Source organism: Salvelinus sp. IW2-2015, linkage group LG2, assembly GCF_002910315.2.
Source record: "Salvelinus sp. IW2-2015 linkage group LG2, ASM291031v2, whole genome shotgun sequence".
NCBI lineage: Eukaryota > Metazoa > Chordata > Actinopteri > Salmoniformes > Salmonidae > Salvelinus > Salvelinus sp. IW2-2015.
In genome coordinates, this window is record NC_036839.1 from 14320305 (window position 1) to 14346041 (window position 25737).

The following is a 25737-nucleotide window of genomic DNA, read 5'->3' on the forward strand; positions in this document are numbered from 1 at the left end:
CCAATCAATTTAAATTGATCAGAGGTGGACTTCAATCAAGTTGTAGAAACAGCTCAAGGATGATCAATGGAAACAGGATGCACCTGAGCAAAATGTTAAGTTTCTTAGCAAACTGTCTGAATGTAAATAAGGTATCTGTTTTGAAATTTAATACATTTGCACAAATTCTAAAAACCTGTTTTTGCTTTGTCATTATTGGGGTATTGTGTGTGGATTGATGAGGATTTTTTTTATTATTATTCRATTTTAGGATAAGGCTGTAATGTAACAGAATTTGTAAGAAATTAAGTGGTCTGAATACTTCCCGCCATGGACTTTGATGTTTAGTCTATAGTTACTCCACATGTATCATAAAAATGTCACATAGATGGAGTTTGTCACTAACCAAAGTACATCTCCTCGTAATGCATCCCATCTCTAGAAAAATGAGGTTTAGCTGATTGGCGCCCCTGTTGTGACTAGTTTATAGTAGGTAGCTCTCTTAGCCATGAGTTTCTCATGAGTCCCTCTTTCTATGACAGCGCCTTGGGACATGACGGCTATGATATCTGGGAACCTTTTCACTCTCTGTGTCCAATGCAGAGGTGGCCTCATCCAGTAGTAGAATCTTGGGGTTCCTAACTATTGCCCGAGCGATGGCGATACGTTTTCTTTTGTCCTCTGGAGAGCTGGGAGCCCTGGGCACCAACCCTAGTCTCATATTTCTGACAGAGTCAAACACAGGAATGTACAGTACTTACAATACAATGAGAGCAAACAGTATCAGAAGATAATAACATGTTCCCACCACAATATTCATTTTTGACATTCTTCACAGTATAAAGTGAAGTGGGATAGTATGACATAGAAGTATTACAAAAGATAGTACAATTTCAGTTACGCTACTCACATCTGGTAGAGTCATCACAAAGTATTGGAGATGAGCTTTCTTGGCAGCTTCAACAATCTCCACCATGCTCACGTTCCTTGTGTTGTCATCATGCTTGATATTTTCAGCAATACCGCAGTCAAACAGCACTGGTTCTTGGGAGACAATGCCAATCTGAGCCTTCAGGAAGGGCACGTTGACAGTGTGTGATGGACGGCCATCAATCAACTAAAATTAAATGGGACCAAGGACGTGTTTATTGTAAAAACAAATAAACTATGACAGGCACTGTGTGTTCCTCTGATTCCATCTACATGGCAGAACTAAGATAAAGGTCATGTAAATAGGGTGTGGCAGGTGTGGGATCTCACCCKCTCTGCCCTCATCTGGATCATAGAAACTCTCCAACAGCTGCACACAAGTGCTCTTCCCACAGTCACTGCTGCCCACAAAGGGCAGGGTCTGGCCCGGCTTCAAAGACACCAGTAGCCCATGTAACACCTGGATGTCAGTCCGGGTTGGATAGGTGAACTTGCAGTTCATGAATTTTAACTCCCCTTTTTGAAATCCTSCTGGAGAGAGGGCATGGCATTATTACACACCAAATTTTACTGAAAATGTCTGATTGAATAAATTGAATTTGTAATGGAAAGATTTAGACACGGTTCTCTCATCTAACAGTTTGAAGAACTGTGCAGCTGTAATCTGGTTTTGGCATAATCTGGGGCTGAACGAGAAAGCTTTTCCCAGTGCCTTCCCACTGATCACAGAGATCCCTCTGGGGAAACACACAACATTGGCATTAGTCTGATAATACAGGTTTTCTGTTTGTCACTGTAAATACTACATGTGCAACATTCAGCAACAAAAACTAAAAAACGTGCCTGAAGACCACCAGGCAGGGACGGACTGGGAATGAAAAATGGCCGTGGATTCAGACCGCCCCCCCCCGCGCGCGATACACCACCACACACACAACCCACGCCACACTTTATGTAAACAAGATTACTGAACAATATTTAGAACAATAACTTTAGTAAAATAGAACAAGGGGAACGTGTTGCTCTTAGGAGGAGGCTGGCTAGAAGGAGCACATATTGGCACAATGGCACTGGCAGCAAGGTGTCAAGAATCTCTGGAATCGTCTGACCAGTAAAATAAATAATCCAGGAAGAAAATTGTTGGTGAAAAGACTGGTGAYTAGGCAAGTCATAGAATATAATTAAAATAAACATATTTCCTACCTCCTTAAATAAGCCTTTTCTGCAGCAGCTCACTTCTCTCAGCAATGCCATCTATAACCAGGTCACTGTCCAGGGCCATTAAAACATCTCGCTCAGTAGACATGAGCATAATAGCCTCCAGGTGCTGTTGAGATAAAGTGCTCCTGAGCCTAGTCTTGATGAATTTCAGAGTAGAGAAGCTCTGCTCGCAAGCTACCTGGGTTACTGACAGGGTAAGTAGGAACTTGTAAGCAAGGCCCAGGATGTGGTATGCGTCGGTCAATAGGTTGTACTGACTAAGAATATGGTAGCAACACACTGGACATTACTTGCAAGATGAACAGCTCTTGTTCATCATCTCCGCCTCGTCTTCATTTCCTTCAGGTCCATGATCCTCCATAGTCCTGGTTGTGTATTCCTCAAATCCCGATTGTTTTAACCTAGTCCACTGTTCTGCCATACTCATGAGCTCACTCTGTAAATTGGCCACCGTTGCTCTGCTGTCAAATTTGATCAAACATTTGCTTAGTTCTTGAAGGGCTGTCTGTGGAAGGCCACAGGCACTATGTTAGCTGACTAAAGTTTTTAGAGTCCAGAAGAGCCAGGTCGGCATACAAAGTGCCATTACTCAGAAATCGCCGATGGATGCCATCTATAACTGTATCCAGAATTTGATTATGGACACCAATCCAATGCACTCTCTGCCCCAGTAAAAGTCTCATCTTGTGCCATCTCTCCAGGCATGGTTTTCTTCTTTCAAGCCCTTTTCATTGGCAGAGTGGTTTCTAACTCCAGCTCTGTTTCCTCATCCCATCCCTGCAACTTCCTGTTGGCCCACTGAACAAATGTGTATGCAGCTGCCTTGACTTTTTCAAAATCTCTTGCCATTCTTTTCAGCAGCTCCTCTGTAGACACAACCATACGATGCGCAGACAGAATGTCCATTCCACTTGTTTGAAGATATTTTGAGACTGGTGAGGTYAGCTGAAATATTCTGAGGAATATCTGAGCTGTAAGTATTGTTTCATACTTCAGCAACCCCTCAATGTATCCTTGTGCCTTGACCRATGCAGTAGTGTTGATGTTTTTCTGATCTTGTATGGTTGAAAGAGTGAGAAGGACATCAACATACAGACCCTCATCTGGATTTCCAAAAGCTCCAAAGACCTTCTTTAAGGCACTGTCTTTAGCCCACCAGCGTGTCTCTCCAATTGGAGCAAGACGTCTGTGTCTTGGGTCCTTGCTCTCCTTCTCCKAGATGTTCATCCTCTGGTAGGATTCACGGAAGAACACAGCTATGTTGTTAATTTCACCACAGCCACAAGCCTCTCATGGATGACGTTTGTCACATCTGACTATGACAGAGCATTGACCTTGTGTTGTAATGTACTTCACAGTGTCAATCTGGACTGAAAACATAACAGCTTCCTGGATTTAACTTGCTATGGTGGCCTGCATTGTGTGTTGGATGGTGGTAATGATTGTATCGATGTTAGTCTTTGATAATAGAGTGATTAGAGAGCCTCTGCCCCCTCTTGACCCAGACTCATGCAGTTATTTGCTTTTCTCTTTGCAGGCACTGAGATGCTCTTTCATACACAGGTCGTACATTCCCAGCAGAATTATAATCTTAAAAAATGTGCCATGGTCAATGCTGCTGTCATCTAACGTATAAGCTGCTTCAGACTGCATGCCTCTGTGGCTCAGACCCCTCTTGCCTATGACTTTAACAACATCTATAATGCGCTCTAGCACTTGCCTTCTGCGCACTTGCGCTTCATGAGCAGACATCTGACTGCCGATGAACAGGCTCTCAATGTTACCTTTGGAGGACCTTAGAAATTAGGCCTCAGCATAACCTCTGCATAATGSTCTTCTCATGCTCTCCCACTCTCTGATGGATCTGCTTCCAGTCTGCCATTCCGTTCATGAAAGGGCTGTTCTCTGTGGGATTTGCAAATGCCATACAAATTAAGTAGAATAAAGCATGGTCCACTTCACTGTCTGACGGCCACCTCCTGTTGGTCCCATCTTTACAAAAGAAAACCTTCTGCACCACAGACTTTTCCCACTTTTGTTGGGGGTGGAAACTAAAAAACATATCTAGGTCCCCTGACTTCAGCCTCTTAAAATAATCAAAAATTGGGGTGGCAGTGGCATCTTGGCTCAATCTACATCTGTCCACTGCAGATGCACTATCCTCAACCTGGATGAATAATTAGTATAAATTGGTATAATATTATAACATTAAATAAACATTTTAATATAATGGTATAATGTTAGTTTAATAATTATATAATGTTAGTATATTCATATAATAGTATACTTTCTACCACTAGTATAATATTAATTCCAATTGGACAGTACAGCAGTGAAATACACAACCAACATTTATCATTTTTGTAGGTTTTGTTCCGTCATTAAATCCTTTTGCAAGGAAAATGGTCTACATTGGTGGTTAGTTTCTAATTTGTTAACGCTAAGTACTAACTTGTCAATAATCATATATATACATGCATAACAATGAGTTCAACATTTCCAAAGTTTGCTGTAGCACGTCAACTTTTTTTAATGTCCCGCCCCATCCAGGCTGTGATTGGTCGGTTCACGAAAGTGACATTAACGAGKGCTTGTTTCAACAAAAGCACCCGATATAACTAAATAGCCAGCTAGCCGAACCCAAACATTGCTTATCTTATCCCTATTGTCTTCTGTGTTACCGCTTCAGCTGCAAAGCCTTGACTAACAGTTGAACTGGTATCGCTGGGCTCAATTGTCTGCTCTCTCTGCTGCCAGTTCCTTCAGGCTCACTCGGCTGAGATGACTGACTGGATGTTGCACCAAATGAATGATCAGTTAATTTAAAACATTTAGGTGCATCAGCCTCAAAGGACTATAACKATTTCTCTTGCTGTCCATCTTGCTCCACTCCACTATTTATCCAAATGTCACAATTTAACAGAGATGGGAAAGGGGTGGGGCCCAGGTAAAATTAGAATGGACTAGACCAAAAGTAATTGGCTGGGAGAYAGAGGCTGACAGATGTAATACCCATCCGCGGTGGAAGTGGGCCTACAGCCCACTCGCCTGGGCCAGTCAGACACACAGCACTTGGTTATTTTTATTTAAGCGGGGGCTAGGGTTATTTATATTTTGCGTTGCATCGGCCCCAATTGTCAAGCGGCCCACCGGGAAAACTCCCAGGGCTCCAGATGGCCAGTCCGTCATTGCCACCAGGTGATGTAATCCTTCACAGCTGACCAGATAGCCTCCATATCTAAATGAGGCMGCATACACAATAAAGATAACACACTGAGCAAAGGCAAAACAGATGCCATAGATATTGTCCTTCTTCTTGGCAGATTTATAGGGAGCCTCCAGCTGCTGTTCATATTTATTCAAATATAGGCTCTCCATGGCTAGCCTTACGACAGAGAATAACACTCAGGCCTAGTGCCTTGCTTAATGTTACAGTAGTATTCTAATAACCCCTTTAAGGACCTTTTAAATTAATAAACCCATAATGGAGTGTTTAACCACCTGTCATGCTGCTTCCACTGCCTTCTTATCCTCATTTTGGCTTGAAAGAACTCAGACAAGCCAWTCAGTGGTAATAAGCACATCACCACCAAGCTTAACTTTCAGCTGAAGTAGAACGCAATGATGAAAGACGCTCCGATGTTGTTCAAGGTGTTCACAATCATCCCAATCTGTGATCCAGTTGCCTGGAGAGGAAATACTATTCATTCTCATAGCTCATTTAATAGACAGAAATACATACAGTATGAGGCACAAGGAAATATTTCGAAAACGACCCTTTGGATCATCTCATCATTGGTAATAAATTCCAATGGATTCTAATGTGCCGGTCCACAGTATGTGTCACTGACACTCACCCTCTGGACCATGGAGGCGTCAGTGGCCAGCCTGGTCATGAGATCTCCAGGGCTGTTGCTGGGGTCATCAAACCAGCCCACCACCTGTTTCAACACCACCTGTTTCATCACTAGGGCCTGTCGTCAGAATGTTAGCACCATACTATGGACTGTTACAGCATAATTATACTGATGTGCGGTAAAACATACTGTAGCTACCTGTAATAACAGAGAAGAAACTTGCCACAGCGCAGAACAGGATACATATTCTATTGATCTGCGCTCTCTCTCCATCCAAGTCACATGTAGAGAACGTCTGTGAATCCAAAGAACAATATGGATATCACTACCAGCCCAGGTAATATGAAACAACATTATAAACATAGGCTTGAAATGTAAATAATCTATAGCCTCTCACCCCAAAAATCTGTCTGAATAAAATAGAATAGATTGGATTGACGGAGCCGTTGATGGCAGCTCCTATAGATCCCAATAGCATGTAGGGCCACTTTGACGTGTTGTACTTCAGGATTCGAGCCACTGGCGCTGGTTCCGTTGCTTCCTCCTTAGAATGCTGTAGGAATATAGGGAGACTAATTTCTCTCAGATATTGAATAAAGTACATTAATACAAAACTGATAACACAAGGCTGCTTATAGAATGACCTCAATACCTTTGACCTTTGAGGTTCAATCTAATTTTCCATTGTGTTAAAGAATTTGTCTGATTTAATTATGATACTGCCAGCTATAGCATCAGGGATGATTTCAGTTGACAGTTGGGTGTGAGATCACAGGCTTTGACTTTATGGTGATATAATGATTGATAGACTTTGTGCTGGGAGTCATCCACCTTGTCAAGTGCCTCCTGTACAACAGCCTCACTCTCATTGACCAAAGCCAAGGTAGCCATGTCCAGCTGCAYGATCCTGGGGTTGTGGATCAGAGCTTGGGCGATATGAATCCTTCTTCTGTCCTCCACTCATCTGACCCCCACCCACCAGCGTATCAAACCTCTATATAACCACAGACAAATGTTTCCTAATTTTGACATTTCAATGCGTTTCTTGTACTAGACAGTATCAGAGAAATACACAGTATTTATTTGCTAAAGGTGTGTCTGTGGTACCTGTGGGAGGTCCATGATGAAGTTATAGACGTTAGCCTCCTTGGTGGCCTGGATAATGCCGTCCATGGTGACCCCAGGTCGCCCGTAGCGGATGTTCTCAGCAATAGTTACGCCAATCAGAGAGCGAAGGCACTGGATGTTCAGGCTGCAGATGTCATATGGCCATCCAAAGTCACCTATGAATGAGAAACTGAACTGCTTGGCCCAACAAAAGCTGTGGTTTCTCCTGCTCTAATCAGCATGCTCAAATGGTCTAAAAATCTGAATAAACAAGTGGTTTTACATTGAGACACAGTATATTTTGGGAAATAATTTCAGTAAAAGAAATAAAGAGCTCAGCAAAAAGGGTTACCTTAACTTCTGGTTGAAAGGGGAAGTTAAATGGGATGTAGTCGAATTCAATATCACACTTCACCTTGTCTAGTTTGTGGCCCTCCTCTGAGAAACAATAGATTTCTGGCTCCTGAAAGTTAAGATTTATAAAATACGTCTTAACTGAAATGTAGTTGTTCTTAGTTCATGTAGAATTCTGAATTCTGGCCTTACCCAGTCAATGGTATATAAGATTGTCTTGGCTGCAGCTGGACCTGAGGCGAAGGCTTCCAGGCAGGGAGAGGCCTGACCCAGGTTRATYGCTGCCATGAGAACCACAAAGAACACCTGGAGACCCAAATACAAGCCAACATATTCTTGCATTTTCACCAATCATAGTATAATGTATTGGATACATATTTATTATACGGTAATCTGAGTTACCATACGTGGATAAGAGTACTCTTACAGCAAGCAGCATCAGGGGAGATCTATATGATTTCTATGACCAGTTTAGAACCATACCAGAATGCCAAAGCATAGCAGAGGAAGATGACACACCACAGGTATCCTTGAAACACTCCAATGATCGTCCCCTTTTTCACACCCCAGTTCTGAGCCTCAATAAGGTTTTTGTCATACCTGTTCAAATGTGAAGTGCATTTTTATAACTAATTTCAAGTGCCAAGACATTGAAGTCAGCAGGGAAGGGAAGGTTAATTTGAGCAGGATTATAATTAACTGACATTTTTGTAGGGGTTCATACATTTTTTGTTAGGGCAAATCAAGTCTGATATTTTAAAAGTATAAATTACAAAATGTATGAACTTAAAAAAAAAAAAAAAAAGGTAATACACTACACATTTGCATTTCCTGCAACAACATGGTGATCGAATTAAGATCCTGTACAGTATTTCAAGTTACCCTCTCCTCCAAAGGCTGCCACTGTTCTGATGGAGGACAGTACCTCATCAGCTACTGCCCCTGCCTTGGCATAGGCCTGGAGCTCCCGACCTGTCGGTCTGGCAACAGCCTGGGGAGTCAATGAGTCGGAAACACTTCACAACGTTCCCACATTCAAACCAGACTGGTTTATCCATAGTACATTTCACACATCACAACGRCACAGAGAATACAGAGGTGGTGTGAGACTACTTCACATACAGACTCAGAGGCTGTTACGTKCAAAAACAGAATGACCATCACCAAATTGAGGAATTTAATACATTGTATTCAACCCATCACACCATGGCCATTAGCCCAGCAGCAAGTCCTATAAGTGGGCTTACTYTGACGACCACCAGGGTCAACTTCCATACTCTGATGAACCCCACCATGAATCTGAAGATGAAAGTGGAGATGATGAAGATAGACACCTGGCCAGCTATAGCATCGCTGATCTTGTTGATGTCACAGAGGTGAGAGAACATGTTCAAAATAGTGAACCGGTTAAAATGGGTCAAACCCTAAATGTGAGAGGTTTTTATAGAAACATCTTTCAGGAATGCCCTCAATTGTCCACACATCTCCGTAGAAAATAACCCATGGGTTTAGGTCTTACTCTGATATCCTAGTGTTTAATTATCCAATTGAATTGCAGTCAGACCAGCCAATCTCCATTCTCATGATCTTCCTAAAGTAAGTCTTCCTGATTCTCTGGATCTGTCTGGCAGAAGCAGATACCCAGAGGGCAATCTACACAGAGCAGAATTGATGTTTATGATGTTTATGTTTAAAAAGAACAGTTATAGATTAATTAACCTATTAAGGTTGCAAAACTCAGTGGAACGAAAGCACTTTGAGGATGAAGTTGAACCCACTTACTTGGAAATAACTAACAATTAGATATTCTAATCCAATACAAACATGGTCATCTGTGCTTCAATATCCACCCTGTAAAAATAGATGCTGTATATATTTTTATAAACAGTAATATGAATAGATCAAAATAGAATATAACTTTCCAACCTCGATGCAGGAGTAAAATATAATTGTAAAGCGTCAACTCACCCACAGAAGACCATTGCGTTCTCTGCTATTGTAACYATCTTCTTCATCTGAGGAACAGGAAAGATCGGACCAAAACGCAGCGTGGTAAATGTCCATGTTAATTTATTATAACTGAACACGAAAATAACAAAATMAATGTAAGAAACGAAAATCGAAACAGTCCTGAACCGTGCAACAACACTAAACAGGAAACAACTACCCACAAAGACCAGGTGGGAAAAGGCTACCTAAGTAGGGTTCTCAATCAGAGAAAACGATAGACAGCCCCCTCTGATTGGGAACCATACCAGGCCAAACACATAGAAAAGAAAACATAGAATGCCCACCCCAACTCACGCCCTGACCAACCAAAATAGAGACATAAACAAGGAACTAAGGTCAGGGCGTGACAGCTATTTCATATATGTAACCACTGATCCAGGTGATGTTGTATCCTTCCATGTTGCAAATTGAAACCGTATCAAATAGATAGGTTGCATTATTTTTTTAATAAAAGGAGATATAATATTGTGCAATCATACCATAAAAAGTCATTAATAATAATTATGAATAAAAATGTAAGGATAAGAAAATGAAGAGTTGAAAGAATCCAACACCCAAGAGCTTTTCTTTACTTCTCTGCAATCAATACAATCAAATYAGAAAAGCTCTTGCATGGTGATGATATAAGTTTATATGATACTTTCATGATGATAAAAGTATATACCAGTATGATAGATATCATGCTAAGAAGAACCATACTATTGTTTCAATTCCAATCAAAAACAGACAGTTCAACTTTTTCATTCTCTGTTCAAAAYGAGAGGTCAAAGTTCAATTGAAACTTTTTAGGAAGAGATCAACAACATAATTTCAACTCTTGCTGGGGCATAATAATGTTTATATTATGGCATTTGTGGCATAACAGGAAGAAATGGYCCACTTACCTTCTTCTCAGTCTGGTTTTGTTTGTCAGTGTTCTCCTGTAGAGAAGTTACCTTTTTCAGGTAAATAGGATCCTTCATTTATGTAGCCTTCATCCTGACAGGCACCTTCTCACTTGGCCTAATGGGAAAGAATGGTCATTTTAGCGCATACTTCTTTACAAACAGCCACAGAATACATTCACTGTCTGTATTGTACTGTGTACTGTAGGGAACAGTCTGTGCTGCCATCAAAATGGGACTTCCATGATAACACTTTTTGTGGGATAAAATATATGACAAAACWATCTTAAAATCTTTGGAATTCAATATTGTGTCATCTGTTTGTCATGACCACGGACTGTACATGACGCGCTGGGAATTAGGACTTTTGGACTATGAAGGACTTGATACCATAAGAGGCATTGAATAAGTCCTTAGTGCTCTATAATATGGACAAAACATTTGATAATTGAAAGTTATTTTATTGAATAGAAAAAGGAGCTACCCTGACAAATTCTGAACCATTTTTTAAAAGATATAAACATATAAATTACAGTACATGAATGGAAAAATAGACACACAGACAATATCAGTTTAGAGAGTTACTAACAAGTTCCACACATGCATGGCTCATTTCTTATCATAATAAAGAGCATAATACCATAATACACTAGAAAATGCAAACAAAATAACACGTAGACTATAGATATGGAAATATCCAATGTCTACCATAAAGATCCACTTCAGCTACATAGAATAATAATCATTTATCATATAAGCTCTCCTCCCTATATTAGTATAGAAGGATAAGCAAACTATAACATACCTGCTTGTGCTGCTGTCAAGGACTCATCTGATCTCCTACAAGCCTTTGGTCACTATTAACAATAAAGAATCCCTCCTACAAGAGGAATTCTCAGTGTACACCTCTTTCACTATTGTCCCTTCTATTATATAAAAGAGTTCTGACAGTACGATATTTCTAACTAAAGAGCCTTTGTGAGGCAAAGGTACATTCATTGAACCAATGATTTAATATAAGTAAATGTGTTGTTTAACCATGTATTGATTAATATGAGCATTACTCCACACCTGTCTGGCTATTTGTTCTCTAAGAAAGATTCAGGTGTGCAGTATATGCTGTAAATACATTTGAATAAACTTGAATACGGAATTAAAATGGCCTCTTAAATAATATGGGATGAATGTTCAATGAGGCGGTAAATATGAATGTGCTAAAAGTCAATTCTATCAACATTATTCCTGTGTAAATAAACAGTTGGGTTGTTTAAAGAACTTCTGTTCTGGTGATAGGCGTGGATCACCCGAATGTTATCAGCGGAACGTTGTCATCAGCAGAACGTTGTCATCAGCGGAACGTTGTAAAATGAGTATGACCTGAAGGTCAGTCATCAGTCTATACAGCTCATTCACCCAGAGCCAACATACAGTTGAAGTCGGAAGTTTACATACACCGTAGCCAAATACATTTAAACTCAGTTTTTCACAATTCCTGACTTTTAATCCCAATAAAAATTCCCCGTCTTAGGTCAGTTAGGATCATCACGTTATTTTAAGAATGTGAAATGTCAGAATAATAGTAGAGAGAATAATTTATTTCAGCTTTTATTTCTGTCATCACATTCCCAGTGGGTCAGAAGTTTACATACACTAAATTAGTATTTGGTAGCATTGCCTTTAAATTGTTTAACTTGGGTCAAATGTTTTGGGTAGCCTTCCACAATAAATTGGGTGAATTTTGGCCCATTCCTCCTGACAGAGCTGGTGTAACTGAGTCAGGTTTGTCGGCCTCCTTTCTCGCACACGCTTTTCAGTTTCAGTTCTATTTTTCAGTTCAAATTATCTAAAGGATTGAGGTCAGGACTTTGTGATGGCCATTCCTTACCTTGACTTTGTTGTGCTTAAGGCATTTTGCCACAACTTTGGAAGTATGCTTGGGATCATTGTCCATTTGGAAGACCCATTTGCGACCAAGCTTTAACTTCCTGACTGACGTCTTGAGATATTGCATCAATATATCCACATAATTTCCCTACCTCATGATGCCATCTATTTTGTGAAGTGCACCAGTCCCTCCTGCTGCAAAGCACCCCCACAACATGATGCTGCCACCCCCGTGCTTCACGGTTGGGATGGTGTTCTTCAGCTTGCAAGCCTCCCCCTTTTTCCTCCAAACATAACAATGGTCATTATTGCCAAACAGTCCTATTTTTGTTTCATCAGACCAGAGGACATTTCTCCAAAAAGTACGATCTTTGTCCCCATGTGCCGTTGGCTTTTTTATGGCGGTTTTGGAGCAGTGGCTTCTTCCTTGCTATATGTCGATATAGGACTCGTTTTACTGTGGATATAGATACTTTTGTACCTGTTTCCTCCAGCTTCTTCACATGGTCCTTTGCTGTTGTTCTGGGATTGATTTGCACCAAAGTACGTTCATCTCTAGGAGACAGAATGTCTCCTTCCTGAGCGGTATGACGGCTGCGTGGTCCCGTGGTGTTTATACTTGCATACTATTGTTTGTACAGATGAATGTGGTACCTTCAGGCATTTGGAAATTGCGCCCAAGGATGAACCAGACTTGTGAAGGTCTAATAATATTTTTCTGAGGTCTTTTCTGAGGGCTGATTTCTTTTGATTTTCCCATGATGTCAGCAAAGAGGCACTGAGTTTGAAGGTAGGCCTTGAAATACATCCACAGGTACACCTCCAATTGCCTCAAATGATGTCAATTAGCCTATCAGAAGCTTCTCCAGCCATGACATCATTTTCTGGAATTTTCCAAGCTGTTTAAAGGCACAGTCAACTTAGTGTATGTAAACTTCTGACCGACTGGAATTGTGATATAGTGAATTATAAGTGAAATAATCTGTCTATAAACAATTGTTGGAAAAATTACTTGTGTCATATACAAAGTAGATGTCCTAACCGACTTTGCCAAAACTATAGTTTGTTAACAAGAAATTTGTGGAGTGGTTAAAAACCTAGTTTTAATGACTCCAACCTAAGTGTATGTAAACGTCCGACATCAACTGCATACCAGCACTACCTACCAAACATGAATGGTAGGCCCACAGTAGCCATGGTGCAATAGGCAATCATTTCAACTCATCATGTAATCTACCTTTCATTATGTTTTTAAATACATATTTCAGTCAGCCATATAATAAATTGCTTGCAAATCAAACTTTTGAAATTAACGTGCAGAGTTTGTGGTCTAGTGGTAACTCTCAAGGTATTAATCACACATATTCTACTCTCCCTGACTGGTCAACTGGGGTTCAATCCTGTCTCCACTCTTGCTATTTTTTTCCTACCTGCCTGCCTCTCCATCTGTCTTTATAACATGTTCAATTATATATAAATAAAGCTCTTGAAATTAACAACTGGTTTCCAGCTGTCATATAAATGGTCTCCTGAGTGGCGCAGTGGTCTAAAGCTCTGCATCTCAGTGCTCTCACTACAGATCCTGGTTCAATACTGGGCTGTATCACAACTGGCTGTGATCGGGAGTCCCATAGGGTGGTGCACAATTGGCCCAGTGTTGTTAGGGGAGGGTTTGGCTGATATTGTAATTAAGAATTTGTTCTTAACTGACTTGCTTAGTTAAATAAAGGTAAAAATAAAATGTATTTATCATTGCAGTGCCTGCCTTATATTTCTGCCCCATTTTATAATTTCTTATTGCATTTACATATTTTGGGGGGGCATTGTTGAGAGGTGAACCTGCCCAAATAAGCATTTCATGGCACTGTGTAGGCATAGCCACACCATGTGTGTATCCTGTGCATATGAATACATTTGAACGTAAACTTAAAATGTCCAGTAGATGGAGGACGTCTACCATCTATCAAAAAATAGTTGACCAAACTTTCTGACAGAGCAATAGTTCACACACACCGGAAGGTGAATTACAAAGGGGAAGAAAAAAAACTAGTCACTGTTACCAGCAACTCAAGGAGCGTACGTTTGTCGCCTGGGGTAAGTGTGTCAGTAACGTTTCTTTGCCATATCTTGACTTCTGAGGATGGCATATTAATCGGACAGTTCAATGTTTGATGAACATGAAAAGTTAAAAAGCTATAAACAAAAAGGACAACCGTTAGATGAGTTGACAAAGTTGCAAAAGTCGCAGTTCACTCACTTCACCAGTGACTGAATAGTCACTCACGTAAACTAACTGCCTACTGACTTGGTTATTGAAATATGTTATTACTTCTAACGAGCCAATTGTATCGCTTTGCGTCTGAATCTGATACATTTTATTTTGTCAATTTTAAATATTTGTTGTGCCGGTCTTGGTATTGATTGTCTAGTGGGCTTGGCGTTGAAAGGTGCATCGTTATCACGTGATGCCAAAAGTGGGCTTCTTTTTTTTAACCTGTAGACCTAAAATGATGCTTAATCTGAAAATGTGGTCGGGAACTCTGTACGGTATCGCAGTGCGCCTCTCAAATTTGTAACAAATCAGAGGGCACGGCATATACATGATTGGTTGACGGTAAGTGGGGACGCGCGAGATCCTGTTTAAACACAAACACAAACTCACTTCCAAGACGTATGGATGCCCTGACTTCTGCAGAGGCCATATCACTTMAAATGCTGCACAACCAATGCAGACTATGGATTGACCATGTAACGCCCTTTTGGGTGCTGTTGTAGGTTAATGTAAATGTTGTCCAAGCATGTGAGGCATTTATCTGGCAATTTTTTTCTCAATACATAGTTTAACCTACTAGCCATAATCGATAACACATAATGATCGTTTTGACCACTCTTTGTTAAAATTATAAACCTTCCCGAGTGGCGCAGTGGTCTAAGGCACTGCATRTCAGTGCTAGAGGCATCACTACAGACACTCTGGTTCGAATCCAGGCTGTATCACAACCGGCCGTGATTGGGAATCCCATAGGGCTGTGCACAATTGGCCCAGTGTCATCCGGGATAGGCCGTCATTGTAAATAACAAGTTGTTCTTTACTGACTTGCCTAGTTAAATAAAGGTTGAATAAAAAATAAATATATATAACAGTTCATGGTCTTGATGATGATCCAGGGAATAGGGAAATTGACTGACCCATAAATGAGTTTCTTCTAATTCCATGCCCCAGTTCATGTTCACTGTTTAGATTTGATCAGATATATACTGTAGGCCAACTATATCATTAACTTAGAAATATGCTGTCATTACTGTAGGCCAGTTTTTATGAATCCTGGTCCTGGGAAATCAAAAGGGTGCACATTTGATGCATTTGCCTAGCCCCTAGCACTACACAGCTGATTCAATTTTTTTCCCTTCAAATTTAGAACAACATATTTCTACTTTGACATCTGAAGGCAGACAATAAAAAAAAAAGTGCCATTTAAGATGAAATTCGAATGAAACCGTGATATCAACTGCTTATTATACCGTGGAACACAATATTCAAAAAGGCAGTAACCTCAGTAGTGGAGTTTGCTTGTAGAAGCTTATGGCTGTGCAATGGCATATCCTTGCTTTGTTAATTTAGCAGARAAGATGCTCTTGTTATCCGAGCACAGTCAAAAAATACATGATGTAATATAACAGAATAAAATGTAAGATTCATATTTTTTCCAAATGAAAAAAGCTGCCAGTGTGAAGTGATGTGCATCTTGCATATCTGAAACAGTTATTCTCAGAGGGATTATTTGAAACGGGGCTCAATTTGGCGAGTTGAAAAACAATTTATTTTCAGGGTTTCAAACCAAAATCTGTCTTCTTTCCGATCTTCAGACGTTCAATTTAGTTTATTCTGCCTGTTCTTTGGACATGTATGTTTTAAAAATGGATTAACAATTTTGCAGTGAACACTGCATGGTGATGAATTAAGGCCACAACATCTGTTTGGAGTAGGCTTTTGCTTAATGATTCTGATGAAAATATGCTTTTTGTCTTTATTAAAATAATGTGTTTTTGCGTATTTTCAGTGTGGAACCGGACTATGTTTAAGGGGCTATATCCTAGGCCAGAGATGGGCAACTTTTTAATGGGGTGGGGGCCACAAAAAATCTGAAATCATCATGAGGTGCCGCAGTGACTCGCTGGTCTGCGTACCCACATCCATACCKAAACATGCAGACAGTCGACCCTATCGTTTTGGGAGCACTAAGCAACATTTTGTTCCTACACATTTTGTTCCTACACATCTTCCCATAGGGTGGAGAGAAACATTTGCAGTTTTTAATATGATATCTGAGTGAGAGTGGCTAACAAAATTCGACTTTGATAGCTGGCCGCTAGACTAARTTACCCCAAAACATGTTAGCTGACATTGGCTAATMGAGTGACTAACATAACAACAGAAACACTTCTGATGCACAACTAAATTTCGAAATTGCACCTTGTATATTCTACTATTGTAACTAAACGGTAAGTTGAGACCCCGAATTAGTTCCTTTTTTCAGTGATATTGATCCACAGGCCTACAAAAGGGGGTCCAAGTGCTGCCGGTTGCCCATCCCTGGCCTAGGCTAACCCATTCTTAATGGCACTAGCAGTTCGCAAAATAGCCTAAGTAGACGGGACGCAATTATTCCAAAACTGCAGCTCAATGTTGGAACACATATTTTCCTACTTCAATCAACCAGTTGATTTTGAATTTGTGATAAAACTGTTGTCTTTTGGCAAGGAATGTAGCTTGTGTATCCCATCAGTTAGATGCATTTATTTCTATAGACGTAACGGGAGCTTGTGCTCACTCAGCACATTTGCACATTTGCTCAGCACATTTGTGTAGGCAGCGGTCGAGATGCAATTAAGTGAATGAGAGTGAAAGTGAAAGAGAATTTAGGGAGAAGAACTGTGTGATGCTTTGCTTGGTTCTTTTTAGTTGTGGCCCGCAAATGCACATGTACAAATGGAACACTAGAGTGTTAACGTTGTTTTCAAGACAAAATGTAACTTACCTGATCGGGCAGCCACAAAGCACATTCCACCAAATAGTTTCAGTATTAGATTTTTTTTTTAAAATCTGGTTAAAGATCGAGCTTTGACATCTGTGCGCATACTGGAGTACTCAGTTACTCATGCCTATCCCTACTAGTCACTAAGCTAAACTTGCAGTCGCACACCAGAGAAATTTAAATAGGCCTATGAAAACCTTAAGTACTTTAAGAACTTAATGCAAACAGCAGATTTGATATGAATTTGCTTTTAAAATCCAATTGAAATGGATGGAAATGTACTTTTTTTTAAAAACCAAAGCTTTTACTATCTAAACTACTCAAGAATGTGCCATATGTTTGCCATTGTAGCCTACAAGATTCAGCTGATTTTGCCATAGCTCTATTGCATTGATTTTCCTACTGGATTTTGCTCCTCAGACAAATGAAGGTTAATCGGGGGCATATAATTTTCTGTTCTGACTATTTTACTATCTTTGCAAAAAAAGGACAATAGAAATGTAAGATTTGTAATATGATGAAAAATAGGTGTTTATCTGAATGAACCTCGTTCTTCTGTCTCAGAAATGTTCCTGTACATTCTTGGACTGGTGGCATTTTGGTTTGTGTTCCGCTGGTACAGGGAACTCGCAAGAGTACCCAATAAAGGACAGAAATATGTCTACATCACTGGCTGTGATTCTGGATTTGGGAACCTTCTGGCCAGACATCTGGACAAGCTGGGCTTCCGTGTGATCGCAGCCTGCTACACTGAGAAGGGGGAGGACGAACTGAAGAAGGTCTCTTCTGAACGATTGAACACAGTCCACCTGGATGTCGTCAGCACTGATAGTGTCAGCAATGCAACAGCATTCATCAAAACCTTGGTTGGGGAGACGGGTGAGTGTCCTTGAAGACCAGTTTAGCCAAACTCTTGTAAAAAATTGCCTCTTAAGACTTTTCTGGCTAAATTGGGGGAAGCGTTTGGTATTAAAAATATCCAAGTATCTAGGCCGACTACTGGTCTACTCATTCATTCTACTACCATGAGTCAGTGTCAACCGTTGCTATGGAATTTACAACCATAAACAACAAGTTAACCCAACATCTCAGAACACACCTTCTCACTGAAAGAGACCTCACTCCCACATGTGACAACTGGCATGTAACCACTTGTTGACACCTGTAGGCATGGAATGTTTTCCTCCGTCCTTCATTGTGACTGCTGCCTGTGTCTTGCTGTGGCTGTGATGTTGGTACTTAACTATGCCCTACTTTCATGCCGTTTCAGGTCTGTGGGCTGTGGTGAACAATGCTGGAGTCTCTGTACCATCTGGTCCCTGTGATTGGATGACCGTCGACGACTACAAGTCCATGCTGGACGTGAACCTCATTGGAGTCATTGGTGTGACTCTGAGTGTCCTGCCCCTCATCAAGAAGGCCAGGGGCAGGGTGGTGAATGTGGCCAGCGTGTTTGGGAGGATAAGCGCCTTCGGGGGTCCCTACTGTGTGTCAAAATATGGCGTGGAGGCTTTCAATGATAGTCTACGGTGAGAGGCCCTTTTTTTTGTCTAAGCATATACTGTATCACGCTTATTTGAATTAGAAACTGAATATGCAGACGTATTCATGTTTGTTGTGGCATATTCTTGTTTTTGAATTCCAGGATGAACATGTCAGCTTTTGGAGTTAAAGTCCTGTGTCTGGAACCAGGATTTTTCAAAACAAGCGTGACTGATCTACATCTCCTGAGAAAAAATGTCAAGACATTGTGGGACAAATTGCCTGAAGAAATCAAAGATCAATATGGACATGATTACCCAGAGAGAGGTAACTTTTTTWTTTTTWATTTTACATGCTGTAATATGATAGATGCAAATAGGATTGTCGTAACCTGTGTGACAGCATGACAAACACTCCAAGAACAAATTGACAAGGATTGCCCAGAGCAAGTGAACTGAGCAGTCAGACAAGTTCAGCCTGCCTGCCTTTGACCTAAACCTCAAACAGTCAGACATACAATTTCTTCATTGTGTTCCAAGATGTCGAAATCAGCTTGTTGATGGAGGCAAAACCTTTCTTCCAGCAAATGTTACATTGGAGAAGAATGTTGCGACGTTGCTGGATGGGGACCTGATGAAGGTTGTGAGCTGCATGGAGCACGCCATCTCTGCTGTCCACCCACGTACCCGCTACTCACCTGGCTGGGATGCCAAGTTCTTATGGTTGCCTATGTCCTACCTGCCAACTTGGATCGCAGACAAAATGCTCTTAAAAGATATGGCCAACCCAACAGGATCTATTCTTTAATGTTAATGGTTCTCTGACCGAATGTAGGAGAAAGTCTTTATTTACACCCACAGGAGAAGAAGAAAAATGTCATTGGAAAAAAGTGTATAGCATGGGATTCAACCAATGAATGGAGAAAAAAACACTTTCAAACTTAAACAGAGTTGTGAATTGCATTTTGTCTAATCACATTTGGATTTGTCCTGTCTGTTTCCCTGGTCTGATAATAAAACCAATGGAGAGATTTTCAGTAGTTCAAATGAAGCGGTGGTTGCATTGAGTCCATTTGATACATACAGTAAGTGATATTCTGTCTCTGTTAGAACTATTAGCTTATACCCTAGCTCACTGTATGACTTGCAGCAAATTCTTCCTATCAAAAAGCAAACTCTTACAGTGCAACAAATTCCTGATCAAAATATGTTTACTCTGATATACCTGTGACTTGCTACCATTAGTTCCAACTAAGGAATCAGAAATAATTATTGCAAAAAGATTTGTAGAATTCAGATCTTTTTTTCTGTTCAGSTAAATTCTCTCCGACCAGAAATACCCAATAGCCTGCTGAGCTTCTCAAATGAAGATTCTTTCACCCTGCTAGACATGTACAGTACCAGTCAAACGTTTGGACACACCTACTCATTCAAGGGTTTTTCTTTATTTGTACTATTTTCTACATTGTAGAATAATAGTGAAGACATCAAAACTATGAAATAGCACATGGAATTATGTAGCACATGGAATTATGAGAGACTGCCAWGAGTGTGCAAAGCTGTCATCAAGGCAAAGGGTGGCTACTTTGAAGACTATAAAATATATTTTGATTTGTTTAACACTTTTTTGGTTACTACATGATTCCATATGTGTTATTTCATAGTTTTGATATCTTCAGTATTATTCTACAATGTAGAAAATAGTAAAAATAAAGACTGGTACTGTATGTCATATKAAAAGCTGTGAGCACCTTGCAGCCAACTGTGCTGATGATCAGGTGCATTGCTGCATGTGATTATGACAAAACAATAATAGAATCCTTCAGCTGTGTACCAGTTCTGAGTAAGATAGAAGAGGATTATGAAGTTGGAGGACACACAAGCAATAGCATTATGAAAATAAAGTAAGGAATAATATTGTAGGCCTATGCTCTAAACACTGAGCTATTGTCTAATTTTGAAGACTCATTATTTTTGAAACAGCCTTTTCCACTTTGTCGTTACTGTTGTGGTGTTTTTATTATACTGGCAAACACGTAAACTATTCAAATGAACGAGCAATTAGACTCAGCTTTCTCTGGTGTAAGTGCTTTGAAGAAGGGAAAAAATGTGTTACTGAAGAAATACCATTATATAACTGAAATGACTCCTTATAGGTCTTCCCTGTGGTCTCTGAAGAGAATATCTGGTAGATTTTTCTCAGGTGAGATTGATACATTTCCTTGTCTGTTATAAAAATTAAAAAAATTATTACATTGCAATAAATGTATTCTGAAATAAAACATATATATWTTTTGGTCTGTTTTAGGCAATCCTATCACATTTTGCCCTATCTTCCACACTAATTTCAGTTACAGCCATAGCCATCGCCTGGTTTATTAGAGATTCTTTCAAAATGGAAGATTTTGATAAGAAACATGTCTTTATCACGGGCAGTGATAGCGGATTTGGATATTTGGTGGCAAGTCGGCTTGACCGAAAGGGGTTTCATGTAATATCCCCATGTCTCACGGAGAAAGGTGGCTCGGATTTGAAGGCTGTGGCCTCTCCCAGACTGAACACAGTTCTGTTCAGGGGGTGGATAGGGTGCCAGTCAGAGTCAAGCACTGGGAGAGATAAAAACGAGATAGGGGTGGTTGACTACCTCGCAACCCTCTAACTGACCCATAAATCTGCATATTTTCAAACCACTGTCACCCTGAGAGCTGCCGAGGAAACATCTAGAATACCTGCATTAACATGGACACAGTGATGACAAACTTTTGTGAGTCATCCGCTAAGTTCGTTCTGCATTACAGAAATTATCTATGGGATTTTAATTAGATGCCTAATTGCGATATTCATGCTTTAATGTCATGCTTTAATCTATTTCCWTCCAATGAAGACTAAAACATATTGATTTATGGCTGTCCCAAGCTTTGAAGTACCACTTCTATACATAGACCACATAAACCCTATAGAATGAAATATATGTGGTGCAAGATCCACAAGCATGCCATGTATCCTTTAACACTTTTTCACAAGCAGATTAAACGGAATGGAAGATTTATAAAAGGTTTGCTGCATACATTCAGCTGGGATTATAGTAGATTTAAAATATCTGGTTAAAGATTAATTGCCATTTGACATTCCCAGAATTCAACAAACTATTGATGGGACACAGGTTTCACTAGGGGGCATCAATGTAGGATTACATGTACACTGAACAAAAATATAAATGGAACCATTTCAAAGATTTTACTGAGTTACAGTTCATATAAGGAAATCAGACTAAATAAATAAATTAGGCCCTAATCTATGGATTTCACATGACTCGGAATGCAGATATGCATCTGTTGGTCACAGATACCTTTAAAAAAAGTAGGGGCTTGGATCAGAAAACCAGTCAGTATCTGGTGTGACCGCTATTTGCCTCGTGCAGCGCGGCACATCTCCATCACAGAGTTAATCAGGTTGTTGATTGTGGCATGTGGAATGTTGTCCCACTCCTCTTCAATGGCTGTCCGAAGTTGCTGGATATRGGTGGGAACTGGAACACYCTGTCGTATACAGGCCATGGGAGAACTGGGACATTTTCAACTTCCATGAATTGTGTACAGATCCTTGCAACATGGATTATCATGCTGAAACATGAGGTGATGGCTGCGGATGAATGGCAGGACAATGGGCCTAAGGACCTCATCAAGGAATCTCTGTGCATTCAAATTGCCATTGATTAAATGCAATTGTGTTTGTTGTCCGTAGCTTATGCCTGCCCATACCATAACCCCGCTGCCATCATGGTGAACTCTGTCCACGTCAGCAAACCACGTGCCCGCACGATGCCATACATGCTATCTGCCCGGTGCAGTTGAAACTGGGATTCATCTGTGAAGAGCACACTTCTCCAGTGTGACAGTGGCCATCAAAGGTGACCATTTGCCCACTGAAGTCGGTTACGARTCCGAACTGCAGTCAGGTCAAGACCCTGGTGAGGACGACAAGCACGCAGATGAGCTTCCCTGAGACGGTTTCTGACAGTTTGTGCAGAGATTCTTCGGTTGTGCAKACCCACAGTCTTTTATCAGCTGTCCGGGTGGCTGGTCTCGGATGATCCTGCAGGTGAAGAAGCTGGATATGGAGYTCCTGGGCTGGCATGGTTACACGTGGTATGCAGTTGTGAGGCCGGTTGAACGTAGTGCCAAATTCTCWAAAATTAGGTTGGGGTGGCTTATGGTAGATAAATGAACATCAAATCTGGCAACAGCTCTGGTGGACATTCCTGCAGTCAGCATGCCAATTGCACACTCCCTCAAAACTGCACATTTTAGAGTGGCCTTATCCCCAGCACAAGGTGCCATTGTGTAATAATTATGCTGTTTAATCAGCCACTGMAAGGTGGCTGGATTATTTTGGCGAAGAATAAATGTTCACTAACAGGGATGTAAACAATTGTGTGTACAAAATTGGAGAGAAAMAAGCTTTTTGTGCGTATGGAACATTTCTGGGATCTTTTATTTCAGCTCATGAAACATGGGACCAACACTTTACATGTTGCATTTATATTTTTGTTTAGTACAGTAGAAACCTTCTCTGTGTGGAAAATACTTTGTTTCTACATTTATTTTACTAAACAGTTGCAATGTACAGGGTTGTGTAGGTTACTAAGTTTTTTTTTTTCAAAAGGATTGACCAGAGCAGTTTTGTATAACCCATCGGGCCGGATTAAAAGTTAATTTACTTTGTAAGACTGCTGACAGACAATTTTCTAACTCCACCCATAACGTTTGGACTTCATAGCATTCCCAGGAGGCATGGATTATTGCGTCATTGTTAGTTTTACACTTAAGACATGACTCTGCCGTTGTGCTATGGAATTTGTGATTTTTTTTGTCTCGTGTAATAAATTCTATACCTTAGTTTATACTGGATTAAGCGTACATTTTCGTTAACTGTAATTTRGTTAGTTATGTTCCAACATTCCCTCCATCTCGTGCCAATATCAGTTATTAAGTCTTGGTTCCAATAGTTAAAATAGTTTTCTAAGAGATTGTCAGCTGGATAGGCTCTCTGCAAAGTTTTGTATATCTTACCTATAATATGAACATCATTTCCTGACTCAAATAGGATTCCCTCAAGGTTGCTCTGATGTCCAAAAGATTTCAAATCAAAATGTATTGATTTGAAACTTTTAAGTATCATGTATTTGAAAATATCTTGGTCAGTCCAAAATTGCTTTTTAATTCTGTCATGGAAATAAATCCACCCTGGCAGTGTACCTTTCACCCACATATTTCTCACTACCTCTCTGAATCAGGTTTCTGGGGACTGATCAACAACGCTGGGAGGACCASACCTATAGGCCCCACTGAATGGATGCAGTTGGAGGACTTCAGGAAGGTTCTGGATGTGAATTTAATAGGTCTGATTGAAGTGACCCTGAAGTTCCTCCCACTCTTAAAGAAGGCTCAAGGAAGCGTGGTCAATGTTGCCAGTATCCCGGGGGAGGCTTTCCCTCAATGGAGGAGACTACTGTCTATCCAAGTATGGTGTGGAGGCCTTCTCTGACAGCCTTGGGTACTGTGACATTATTTTACATTACATTAAACATTAAAATTGATTTCTGAGCATTTTATTATGGAACTGTAACTGTGCAATGATAGTTAGAGATATACACTGAGTATACCAAAACATTGGGAATACCTTCCTGATATTGAGTTGTCTCAAGGCTTAAACATCTTTAACCTGTCTCCTTCATCTACACTGATTGAAGTGGATTTAACAAGTGAAATCGATAAGAGATCGTAGCTTTCACCTGGATTCACCTGGTCAGTCTATGTCATGGAAAGAGCAGGTGTTCTTAATGTGTTGTGTTATTCATAGATTTAAGCATGTATTAGCTACATAACTAAGCTGCCTGCTTTTATGTTCAGGRGGGATTCGCAGAATTTTGGTGTCAAAGTGAGGCTGGACCTTATTGAAGCAGACCACCAGAGACTGTGGAACRGTCTTCCTGAGGAGGTCAAGCACTRATATAGACCCAACTTCTTTGACGAATATGAGTAGATACTGTATGTTTTTAAAATAGTTTAGTTTTAGTTTAGTTTTAGTTTATTTTATTTATTTTTACAGGGACAGTGCACATTAATCAACGTTTCAGTAAAAGTGCCGGTTTTAGCCAGCCGGCTTATTTTCAACCGCAGTCCCTGGGCAGGACATTAAAAACAATTACAATATAGACAATCTTTGAGCAGTGAGCACACGCAGAGCAACATAGGACAAGCAAGACATAGCATACAGACAGAGCAACATAGGACATGCAAGACGTAGCATACAGTACAGACAGAGCAACATAGAACAAAAAGCAGCAAGACAAAATTCATAAAAGCAACAAAGTGTTTCCACACCTCACAAGCTACAGACAACAGACAACATGGAAGCGGCAATACACAGCTAGGGATTATGTTCACAAATCTGATTGACCTTTAGCCATGTCTTCATGCATTTTGTGAAAGTGTGATATGTGGTGTAGTTATGTGTGTCTGATGGCAGTGTATTCCAGACATGGGAAGCTCTCACAGAGAAAGCGGATTTACTAAAGGTGCTTTTCCTTTAAGGGAACTATACAGTCACCTCTCATGGCAGACCTTGTGGAAACCTCCCTTATGATGAAGACAGGTTGAGTGTCATTTACTAGCACTGAGCCCAAGAAACCAGTGGAGAGGTTCTGTGTCAGTWCCCTGACAGAGTCAATAAAGTAGGAATTGAAGGCTATTGCTATTTCGACTGCATCCTGTGTTAGATTGTTATTCACCATGATTTCTAGTCTTTTTGCAGTGTTACTATGGTCTTTCCCTGTTAACTTTTTTAGATTCTCCCAGATCAATTTTGAATTTCCCTTTGCTTCACCAATTATGTAAATAAAAAAGTTTGCCTGTCAATACATGTCATTACAATGTAGAAACATTCATGTCTGTCTCTCATCCATTTCCCGTAGTCTACAGTATATTACAGA

General features: G+C 40.3%; 1 protein-coding gene and 1 pseudogene across 2 annotated transcripts; one reads left to right on the forward strand and one right to left on the reverse strand.

The window, feature by feature from the left end:
- Positions 1–432: 432 nt before the first annotated feature.
- On the reverse strand, positions 433–10420 carry LOC111972762 (bile salt export pump-like; annotated as a pseudogene).
- Positions 10421–14215: 3795 nt separating this feature from the next.
- Positions 14216–25496, forward strand: LOC111974851 (retinol dehydrogenase 7). 2 transcript variants are annotated; one of them, XM_024002900.2, is made up of 6 exons: positions 14216–14320; positions 17827–18141; positions 18533–18791; positions 18908–19071; positions 24040–24299; positions 24656–25496. In XM_024002900.2, the coding sequence occupies exons 2-5, from the start codon at positions 17829–17831 to the stop codon at positions 24288–24290; spliced, it is 987 nt and encodes a 328-aa protein (XP_023858668.1). In that variant the 5' UTR covers positions 14216–14320; positions 17827–17828; the 3' UTR covers positions 24291–24299; positions 24656–25496. The 2 variants fall into 2 exon arrangements, with proteins under 2 accessions (XP_023858668.1, XP_023858678.1); XM_024002910.1 differs by lacking the exons at positions 24040–24299; positions 24656–25496 and adding an exon at positions 19328–19794 and having other exon boundaries at positions 14223–14320.
- Positions 25497–25737: the final 241 nt, after the last annotated feature.